This window comes from Phascolarctos cinereus, unplaced genomic scaffold (genome assembly GCF_003287225.1).
Source record: "Phascolarctos cinereus isolate Bilbo 61053 unplaced genomic scaffold, phaCin_HiC Scaffold_2;HRSCAF=192, whole genome shotgun sequence".
Taxonomy (NCBI): Eukaryota; Metazoa; Chordata; class Mammalia; order Diprotodontia; family Phascolarctidae; genus Phascolarctos; species Phascolarctos cinereus.
In genome coordinates, this window is record NW_027555625.1 from 208,066,999 (window position 1) to 208,079,090 (window position 12,092).

At 35.5% G+C, this 12,092-nt stretch overlaps 1 protein-coding gene across 1 annotated transcript in view; it reads left to right on the plus strand.

Moving 5' to 3' along the window:
- Nucleotides 1–12,092, plus strand: part of HEATR5B (HEAT repeat containing 5B) — a 132,547-nt gene that overhangs the window by 14,919 nt on the left and 105,536 nt on the right. The window contains 2 exon segments of the mRNA XM_078149770.1: nucleotides 9,565–9,736; nucleotides 10,930–11,087. Coding sequence (XP_078005896.1) covers nucleotides 9,565–9,736; nucleotides 10,930–11,087 — 330 coding nt within the window.

A 12,092-nucleotide genomic window follows, 5' to 3' on the forward strand; every position in this document is an offset into this window, starting at 1 on the left:
CAGCTTATTCTGCATTCTGTAATGCATTCTAGGTAGATACCTGACTGACCTTAATATTAAATTAACATTGTCTATAAAAAAAGAAGAAAAGCAGATTGTAACCTCTCAAGTATATGGGTAGGAAATATATTTTTAACCAAACAAAGAATACAGGCCATTACAAAAGATAAAATTATCTTTATTAACTTTGATTACATGAAACTGAACAGCTACATCACAAAATTAATGTACCTAGGATAAGAAGGGAAGTGATCCAGTGGGGGAAAAATAGTTTTTTCATGATTTCTCTGATTGGAGTTTTATATCCAAGATGTAAAAACAATTAATGTACACAGATATACAAATATATATATATATATATATATATATATATATATATATAATGTGTGTGTATAGCTATACATTTGCATATTTACAAATAGATCTAAACATAAATATGTACAAGTATACATACACACAAATATATTTGGAACCAAAAGCCATTCCCTAATAAATAAGTGGTCAAATAATATGAACAAACAATTCTAAAAAGAATTAAAAACCCTAAACAACCATATGAAAGAATGCTCTAAAACACTAATAATAAGAGAAATTCAAATTGAAACAACCTTATGATTTCACCTCACACATTGCAAACTGGCAGAGATAACAAAAGATGGAGGGGTTGGAGTCAATGTTGGAGGGGTTGTGGGAAGATTGCCAACCTAGTACATTGTTGATGGAGCTGGGAATCAATACAGCTGTTTTGCAAAAGAATTTGGAATTATGCAAATAAGGCACCTAAAATGTCCATACCCTTGACCCAGAGATTTTGTTACTATACTTATATCATAAGAGGCCATTGATAAACCAAACATCTACCCTACATATACCAAAATATTCATAGTAGCACTTTTTGTGATAGCAAAGGAATGGAAACAACATAGATACCCATTGGTTGGGGAATAGCCAAACAAGTTATGGTATGTGAATGTAATGAAATATTACTGTGCTGTAATAAATAATTAATAAATGAATGTAAAGAATAATGGAAAGATTAATATGAACTAATTCAGAATGAAGTAAATTAAACCAAAAATACAATATACACAATGACTACAGCAATGCAAATGGAAAAAACAACCCCTTTTCCTCTCCTTCCCCCACACAATCAAAAGTGAATGTTGAAAAATTATAAATAATAAGCATGGCTTGAAGAAAGTGTTATGAGATAATGTTCCCATCCCACTCCTTTGAAGAGAAGGAAGGAACACAAATATATATTGCACATGTTTTCAGGCTTTTTCAATGTGTTGATCAGCAATGCTGTTTTTTTCTCTTTTTCTTTTTTTGTCTGTAAGAGACTATTTTGTTGAGTCATTTCAGTCATGTCCAACTCTGTGACTTTATTTGGGATTTTATTGGCAAGGTGCTGGAATGGTTTGCCATTTCCTGCTCTAGCTCATTTTACAGATGAGGAAGCTGAGGCAAACAGGGTTAAGTGACTTGCCCAGGGTCCTGCAGCTAATAAGTGCCTGAGGCTGGATTTGAACTCAGGTATTCTTAACTCCAGGCTGTGCCACCTAGCTACCCTTAAGAAGCACTGGCCTTTGTAAAAACCTTAATATAAAAAACAAGTCTGTATACTATATTTCAAGAAGTAAAAGGAAAAAAAATTTATATCCCTTAGAACCAAAGGCAAAGTGAAGATAGAATGTATTATCACCTCCTAAAATAAACTATATAAAAGGAAAAGTCAGAGAAATGCCATTGCTAAAATGCAGCTTTTATGTCAAAGAAAAAGTAATGCAAACATCTGGAAAGAAGTAGTTCAGGTACCAAAGAACCATAGTCAGTATCACACCAGACATAGCAGCTTATAGATCTTGGAATATAACAATTTAAAAGGCAAATGATTTGGACTTGGAACCAAGTCCTGAAAAACTAAGTATAATTCCACAGGGGGAAAAATGGACCTTTAATAGAATAAAGGACTTTCAAGAATTCCTGCTTAAAAGACTAGTGCTGAGTAGGAACTTTCAAGTACATATACAAGAATCCAGGGAAACCAAGAAAGATCAACTTATTTGGGCAAGTGGAAGGGAATGTGTGATAATGCACTGCTAAAATTCTAATAGGAACATATGTATAACCTATATCAAATGGCTTGCCTTCTCATTAAGAGGAGCAGGGAGGAAAGAAGAGAATTGGAGCTCAAAATTTTAAAAACAAATGTTAAAAATTGGTTTTACGTGTGATTGGGGAAAAATAAAACACTAAACAAATACTTAAAATTTTAATAGAATAAGAAACGTGTCCCTTTAAGGAGTATTGAAGAAGTTAATTTTTTTAAAATGGAGAACCTGAGGGGTAGATTGGTTGTTTTTAGTTTTTTTAAGATGGTAAAGAGGGTGAAAAGAATATGTTAGTGTGGAAAGTAAGAAAATTGGTGGAACTTGCTACTTTTCATAACTGAGTTGAGTGAAAAGAAGAACTTTACTTTCATCTGAAAAGAACTGAACACACATACATGCTTACACAAAGTGTTTGTTGTAGAGATACATCAAAGTCAATAGACAGATAGGGATAAAAGAGGGGAGGCTGAGAAGCCAAATAGTACTGGGGAATGAACAGTCTCGAACAAAACACAATTTTTGATCCTGAAGGTAGCATTAAAAGGCAGAGAAAAGAAAAAGAACTTTAAAGTAAAGTGATATCCATCAATTGGAGAATAGATGAGCAAATTGTGGCTTATAGATGAAATAGAATATCATTGCACTGTAAGAAATAATGAGAAGTTATGTGACCAACAAGATGCTGAACTAGATATTTTCTGCACTTCCTTTTAAGTTTTTTTTTTCCTTCCTTATTCCTTCCTTTCTTTGAGTCTCCCTAGCTCACACAGGTTGAAAGTGAAATAGCTACTTATAGATCTGATACCACTGCTTTTTGGCTTGGCATGAAAGCTTTGATCTGCTCTATTTCTAACCTAACTAGTTTGGCCCTCTTTAGGCAATCTGGTGGTCCCTTACTCTTGGGGGCTTACCATATTAGAGCTTGACTTAGTGCAGACACACAATTGGGTTTAGCTCTCTTGTTGTTGAGAATCCCTGAGCTCAGGTGATCCACTAGCCCCAGCCTCCCCCAGTATCAGGAATTATAGGTTTGTTGCACCATTCCTAGCTAGTCCCCAATGTTACACACACACACACACACACACACACACACACACACACACACACACACACACACGAGGAATTATATACCAGAGGCAGAATAACTATGTCTATATCCACAGGATAAGAAAGTGAGAAATTCAGCCTAATTAACAGCCTTATGAGTTAACAGTGGAGAATGATAATCATTACTGTGTCACATCAGCTTCCACACTCTTTTCAGATTGGCTATAAATCTGAACTACAGACTTGAGCCTTGGAATTCATTTCTGCTGCAGTCTTAGCCTACGCATACTTCCCTGGCCCTTCCTTAAACATCTTATTGAAAGAATCAGCAGACCTCAACTCTTCCCCACCATGTAGGGAGGACAGAAAAGTGAGGAGTCACTTTTCTTTTTTTGCTTGAAATGACTCCTGTGTTAGGGAAACTTGAAGAAGCAAAAATTCTACCCAGAATACCCACCGTGCCCTCCCCAAGCTTGCAAAATGTGACAGACATTCATAGAGAACTAAGGAAAGAAGGGAACTGGGACAGGAGGCCAATGTGATGAGCTGTACCAGGCCTGAAGGAAAAGGGATTGGCATCCAGCTGGGGTCAGTACTTTCCTCCCAGAAGCTGCTTGGTAGAAGGGACCCAAATTGATGGAAAGCAAATTCCCCAATGTGAGAGGAAGCTGAGACAGCTTTGAATTATAGTATCTGGGGCACCATCAAAGGGAAAGGAGTCAGAAATTGAGTGATACGGGCATAAAAAGGAAAAAGATTTCAGGCAGAAGAAAACTCAGTCAAAAACTCAAAGCACAGAGGGACCAGCAAAGAAGATAGTAAAATCAGAAGGGAAGATAGCTACCCACATAGTTGAAAGACTATAAACTAAATAAATATTGTTGAGCAAAGAAAGAAATTTGTGAGTTCCCAAGAGAACATAATATTGCACCTGGATGTTCCAGAATAGTTCAAGAGAAAAATCGGAATATTGAGAGAAGTTAAGAGATCAGACTGCAAAAGCTATGGCTGCACAGCTGAAATAATTAGCATAATAGAAAAAAATTTGAATCTGAGATGGCAAGACTCTCTAAAGAAACAAAAATGAGGACAATAGATGGAGAATACAAATATAATGAAAAGGACAATCTAAAAGAAAAAATGCATTAACGAACACACGGTCTCTATATGAACAGAACACATTAATATCAAAGACAGAAAGTGTAGAGACAACATAGAATTCATTGACTTCCCAGTGGACCATGTCAAGTGAAAAAAACTAAACATCGTAATGGAAGAAATAATACAAGAAAACTTCCTAGAATTTCTGAACAACAACAGCAAAAGCACCATTCAAGAGGACCCACAGATCACCTCCAAGGGAAAAAAAACCCCACAAAAACAAAACCCCCTGCTTCACACTGCCAAATGTGTAGTGGTTGAATCAAACAATTCCAATAACAACAAATTCTGGAAATGACTAGGAGTTAGGAAATTTACTTTAATTATAAAGTGAAGGAAATCTAAATAATGCAAGACTATTTTGTACCCATTAGAAACTGTAGAGGGAGATGAAATAATATATTCTGAAAAGCCAAGGACCTCAAGATGCAACCCAAAATGACATATTATTCTGCAAACCTAAGTGTAATTGCCAATGGTGGGGGGAGGGGGGAGAGAAAGGACAGGCTTTCAATGAAGGAGGCTTTTGAGGCATTCCTGGAAAAATAAAACAAAAATTAAAAAGAAAAAAGCCAGGTATGAGTAGATTATTTGACTTGCAAACACACCAAACAAAAGAAACCCAAGAAAGAGAGATAAATACAACTACCAAGTAAAGCACAAAGCAAAGAGGCACAGAGAGTCATGCATGTAACTACAGATCAGATTTGGTAGCCCTTGGGCAGCATGGGCCTTTAGCAGGTAGAAGAGTGCTTGAGGGGCAGGGATTTAGGGTCCCATTTTTGTAGAGTTTTAGTGGTGGGAGATAGACTAACTTTTATCCATAGCACCTTAGACTTAGCTGATTATCATATCAACATTTGTTTCAAAATTACCAGCATCACCTTAAGGTTCCCTCATTTATATAATATTTTTTCTTGTTTTTGTTGAGGAAGCCTGGAGCTTATAGACTGAAAGCAGTTAGTAGGATCAGGTGCCATTACACTGGAGCCTAGCTGACTTCCCCTAATTTAGTACAGTCTCAAGATGTGACCTTTGAATTTTTGAGGCAGTTGCAAATGGCTTCTCAGTTTCCTTAATTTATGTGACAAGTGTGCAAGTGGCTTCTATGCCCCCATTTTTATGAGACAGTTTTGCAAATGACTTCTATGTTCCCCTTTTGCAATCTTCCTATCATTGTTACCTTAAATTGGCTACTACGTACTTATGGTATGAATGGTAAGGGACGGGGGAGGTGAAAGGGACCAGAACAAGGTATAATTTTAACACACTATTAGAAGAGGGGAATTTAAAAAAAAAGACTTAGAAAGACAATCCCTGCCCCCTCAAGGGGGTTAAAAAGAAGAAATATGAAAGAAAAAATTTGATCATTTTAGAGAATCCCTATAAATATAAACTGATAAGAATGAAGTGAGCATAATATATACAGGAGCAACGTTGAAAACAGCTTTGAAAGACTAAAGAACTGATAAAAGCAGTAAACAACCACATCTCCTGAGGCCCCATGATGAAACATGTTACCCACCTCCTGACAGAGAAGATGGAACCAAGGTACAGGGAAAAAATACAATTTTGACCAGGGCCCCTACTATTCATTTTGCTTAACTATGCTTATTTGTTATAAGAGGTTCCCTCCACCCCATTTTTAATTGGGGTAAGGGGAAGTTTGAGAGAAAGGAGTAAGTTTTCGATAGTAATGCAAGAAGAAAAAAAGAGTGAACCATTAAAATGTTTTAAAAATGCACAGAAAAGTTCAGAGGGAATCACAGATATATAGGACAATTTTGAAAGTAACATTTTGGGTTTATTATGTACTTTTAAATGCATATATTTATTAATTTTTTAACATTCTTTTTAAAAAATTTGAGTTTCAAATTCCTTCACTTCTGCTCATTGAGAAAGCAAGCAACGTATCAATTCCATGTGAAATCATGCAAAACCTTTCCATATTAGCCATATCACCAAAAAAAGTAAGACAAATAAAGAAAATGAGAAAAATAAACTCCAGTTTGCACTCAGAATTCTTCAGTTCTTTCTCCGGAGGAGGAAGCAGTTTTCATCACCAGTCCTTTAGAATTGTCTTGGATCATTGTATTGATCAGAGTAACTAAATCTTTCACATTTGATCATCATTACAATTTTGCTGTTACTGTGTACAATGATCTCCTGATCATTATGCTTACTTCACTTTGCATTAGTTCATATAAGTTTTGCCATGTTTTTCTGAAACTATCTCCCTCATGAGCACAGTAGTACTCCATCACAATCATATGGCACAATTTTTTCAGCCATTCCCTAACTGATGGGCGTCCCCTCAATTTCTAATTTTTTAACCACCACAAAAAGGTTACTATAAATGTTTTTTTTCCATTTTCCTATAATCTCTTTAGGGTACAGACCTACTAGTGGTATTGGTGGGTCAAAGGGAACACACAGTTTCACAGCCCCTCTGAATTGTTCTCCAGAATGGTTGGACCAGTTCATAACTCCACCTACCATTTATCAGTGTACCCATTTTCCCTCATCCCTTCTAGTATTTGTCAATTAATAGATGGGAGGTAATGCCTCAGAGTTGTTTTAATTTGCATTCCTCTAATCAATAGTGATTTAGAGCATTTTTTCATATGACTATAGATAGCTTTGATTTCTCAAAATTGACTTCATATCTCTTGACAGTTTATCAATTGGGAAATAGCTTTTAAAAAAATAAATTTAACTCAGTTCCCTATATATTTGAGAAATGAGGACTTTATCAGAGAAACATAAATATTTTTGATATTACTTTATTGTCTGCAGTACCTTTTATCAAAATGTAGTTTCCTCATTTTAACACTATGTGTGTCTTTCTGTTTCAACTGTTTCAACCTATTCTTGGATTCTAGGTTCTAATCCAGGAGTGGGGAACCTGCAGCTTCAAGACCTTATGTGTCCCTTTAGGTCCTCAAGTGCAGCCCTTTGACTGAGTCCAAGTTTTACAGAACAGATCCTTTTAAGAGGATTTTTAACCAGCCTTCCCTTTTATTACTACCACCACCCTTTCTCTTAGCCCCTTTCCCCCTATTTTCCTGTTGGGTAAGATAGATTTCTATACCCATCTGAGTGTGTGTGTGTGTGTGTGTGTGTGTGTGTGTGTGTATATATATATATATATATATATATATATATACATATATATATATATATACATACATGTATATACATATATATATATATGTATATATATACATATATATGTGCACATATATAAATATATATATTTGTGTGTGTATACAAACATACATATATATATACATACATACATACGTACATACATACATATGTGTGTGTGTGTGTGTGTGTGTGTATATATATATATATATATGTATATATGTATATGTATATATACATTTATTTATTTATTTGTTTGTTTGAACCAATTCCAATGAGAATGAGGTTCAAGCCTTCTTGGGCTTTTGTACAATTAGCATTTTCCTTTGAGGCTTAGGTTGTAGCTATTTTTAAATATTGCTGTCTTCTTCTGAGTTAATGTCTTGGTCTTCCCTGCCACTGGTATGTTTTTATGGTCAAGTTCTTTTTTTGCTGTTTGCTCATTTTTCCAGACTATTTCTTGACTTTGAGTTCAAATTTAAAGTTAGGCTCTGCTTAGTTGGAGGTGGAGCAACATTGACCCATACTTCAGGCTTTTTCATGCTGCTTGTTTTCAGAACTAGCTCTGGGTGTCTGCAAGTTTTCAATGCTTTCAAGGTGTTGTGATCCAGGGAGAAGTGTGGTCACTGCTCTCTTGGTCTGTGGTCTAAAGTTTATTGAGGAACAGCCCTTGCTCCCATGCAGCTTCAAGCAGTAGTGCTCTTCTTAGCCCTGGAACTGTGACCACATCTCCTGCTCTCTGAAGCTGCAAGTATTAATGTTCCTCTCTGCCTTGTGACTATGACCAGGGCCTCTGCTTCCTTGTGAAGACTCCCTTGTGACAGACCAGAGTGTTCTTCTCCACCCTGCAGCTGTGACCCAGAACTGCTTATGGGCAATACAGTTGTCAAATAGCACCATTGCAGTCAGTGCCAGAAAAGGGACCCAAGTAATCTCTTTCTGAATAGTTGTCTGACCCCCTTACTGTCTCTGGTCTGGAAGGTGCTGTTGCTGCTGTTGCAGCCATTTCCAAGGCTCACTGTCTGTGTTGCCTCTGCTTGTGCTCCTGGCTAGCTCCCACCCTGGTGTCACAGACCTCTCCTGCTGCTCTCCTAAATTGTCACAGGCTGGAAAAATGTCTCACTCTGGCCTTTTGTTGGCTGTGCCGTGCTACAACTTGATTTGAGGTGTTATTTTAAAGTTCTTTGGAGGGGAATGTTGGGAGAGTTTCCCTGACTTGCTGCCTCTAATCTGCCATCTTGGCTGCTCTTGTCATTTACTTCTTAGAAAAACAAGTGGCATAAATTAGAGATTTACAATTTCATATTCTTTTCTTGTGTTGTTACATATATGGAAATGCCCATTTCTTGATGTTTTCATTTAGAATAACAATTTAATGTTAAAAACCATTGAAGGATGAAATTTCTGTGTTTATCTCTGTTGCTGTCCCTGGTCTATTGATGTTAATTGATATAGCTCTCTAGCTCCTTTGTTGGGCTTGAGAGCTTTTGAACAGATATAGTTAGATTATACAAATAAGCGCACACACACACACATATGTATTTGTAATGTGTGAATCTATGCATTATAATGATATTGTAAAATATCCTCTATTAAATATGTTATGTTTTCTACTATAGGCTCTCCAGCCTGCGAGAAAATCAATTTTTGAACTAATCAATGAACTGATATATAACAGTATGATCATTTACTGTTTTGTTGTTTCTCAAGTATTTTCTGTGTGTGTGAATATCCTTAGCTAGATTGTGATCTCCCTGAGCATAATATCTGTATCTTATACTTTTTTCCTGTTTCTCATAGGGAATACAGTATACAGGAATACAGGAGTACAGTGCCAGGCACATAGTAGTTACTTAATAAATTTTTTGAACTTGAATTTGTAATTTTTCTAGTTGTTGCTCTAGTATACCTCTACTACTTTCAATTCAGTTCCTTTCTCTACAGTATTACAGAATAAAATTTCAAATTACATTTATCTTCAGATCAATTTAATAAAATCTAATATGTCTAAAACCTTTATGAAATGAATTTAGCTTTAAAAAATTTTTTAAAGAAGAAATTAATTTAACTTTAAAATATCTCTTCTACCTGACAGTGCCTGCTAGAACTACAGAATGAAGCCGTATTTATGTGGACAGCTGAATTGGAAAATATAGCCACATTGTCTTTTAAGGCTTTGGAAAGCTCAAATTATGGGGTTCGAGTGGCAGTGGCAAAACTTTTGGGAACAGTCATGGCTACAGCATTGATGCCTAAACAGGCAACAGGTACTGAATTATCATAAACACATCATATACCTATACTTTTTTATTTCATATGTTTTTCAACATTTTTCCATGACAAATCTTAAACTAATAACATTTGTCATTTCTGAATTCATCTAATGTTAATTTCTTTGTAAAAATTTAAATTCCATTAAAACTTTGCCATTATTTTGACCAAAAGATATTATTCACAGATATTTAGTATATTCTCCAAAATTAGTTATGCAGTAGATTAAGTTTCAATAAAAATTTAAAATTGACAGTTGTTCTTGTTTAGTTGTTTTCAGTTGCATCTAGCTCTTTGTGACCCCATTTAGGTTTTCTTGGAGTGTTTTGGTGCTCATTTTGCACGTGGGGAAACTGAAGCAAACAGTGTTAAGTGACTTGCCCAGTGTCACACAGTTAGTAAGTGTTTGGGTCAGATTTGAACTCAGAAAGATTAGTCTTCCTGACTGCAGGCCTGACACTCTATTCACTGTTCCACCTAGCTACCCCTTAAATAGTTTTGTCTTAAAATATGAAAATTCCCATTAAATAGATGGTTGAAATAGTTTGTGTATAATTTTGATACAGTCATACTAGTAGTACTTTTAAAATTTTTCACGGTCTTTTGAAAGTAAGTCCTACTTTCACTGCTGATTGTATCATGAAAATGACCTTAGATTATCTCAGTAGAACACATTGTCTGACAGATCTTGGCTAGAGGAAAGTCTGTGCATAGGTGTCATGATATCTTTTCCCTACACTGTCATGATTTGTTAGTGTACTCCTGGCCAGATGCTGTCCCCCATTTCTTTCTCTGTCTTCCTTTGCATTTTCTTGAATTTTCCGGCAGGATTCTGTCTGGTGTGTTTTCTAAATCTGTTTGATGGAGTTTTGGGGGTAGAGGCTTGCTGTACTTCTTCCTACTACTCCTTCATCTTGGCTCAGCTATCCTGTATTATATTTTAATGCTACTAAAAAGTAACAGCAACTTTAAATTCTTGAAGCCAACCATGGTTATTGAATATACATTATAGTGGCAAAATACATGTAGTATATTTTAGAAGACTTTTTAAGAGTAAACCTAAAGTATATTTTTATTTGCAATCTAAATTAGTTAATCATGGAAAGCTAGCTTCTTAGACTACTTTGCATCATGAAAAAACAATATATTTTATATGGCTACAAATTTTATCTTTTTTTTTCTCTGAAAGTAATGCGCCAGAATGTGAAAAGAGCTACTTTAGATGAAGTCTTAGAGCTCATGGCCACAGGATTTCTACGTGGAGGGTCTGGATTCTTAAAGAGTGGTGGAGAAATGCTAAAAGTTGGTGGGTCAGTTAATCGTGAAGTAAGAGTTGGAGTTACACAGGTTTGTAATAGCTTTGTAAAAATAGTCATTGTTTCTTATTTTTTGCTTCATAAATTTTATAAAACCAGTTGCCAAGTAATAGCAAATACATAGGCATTTGTAACTTTATGTATGAAATATCGCTTTGATTTCTTTAAACAAACACTTTTTATAACATGTTTCATCCTTCTTAAATTACATGTTTATACATACATATGATTAATTATTCACATAATGCACAAATGTGTATCTTTTGGAAGTTAGCATTTCAACAATTATACAAGCTTTTGGTTATTTTTAACTCAAATTATGCTAATAAGGGCATTAACATCCAAGAGTCAGAATTTTAATTAAAATTGAACAATTCTTATGTCTTTAGAAGGTTATTTAAAACTGATGGTTATCATCTTACCAACTGCCTATTAGACATTATGAACTAAATGTCTAAAAGTCATCTCAAACTCAACATGCCCAAAATAGAGTTCAAATTCACCCTTCTGCTGAACTATTCTATTACTTTCAAAGGTACCATTGTCCTTCCATTTTTCCAGCTTCACAATCTTAGTCTTATCCTCCATTCCTCATTCTCACTCATCCAGCATATCTGAGATCACTTGCCAAATCTTGCTGTTTCTATCTCTCCAGCTCATATCCATCTCCTCAAAACTTGCAAAGCTACCACCATAATTTAGACCCTCTTTATCTGTTGCCTAGCTTACTACAATAGCCCCCAATTGATCTCCCTGCCTCGTTCTTCTTACTATTTCAATCCATCTTCCACGTAACCACCAAAGTAATTTCTTTAAAGTGTAGATCTGATGATGTCACTTTTCTACACAATAAAACTCCACTGGTTCCCTCTTACTTTTAAGGTCCCATATCAAGTCCTCTGTTTGCCATTTAAATCTCTTTACATTTTGCCTCTTCCTATCTTCCCAGGCCTCTTAGAAAGCCTCTATGTACGATGCAATCCAGCTGCACTAACCACTTGTTCTTCCACGTACACTCAGTGTTCTATCTCCCATT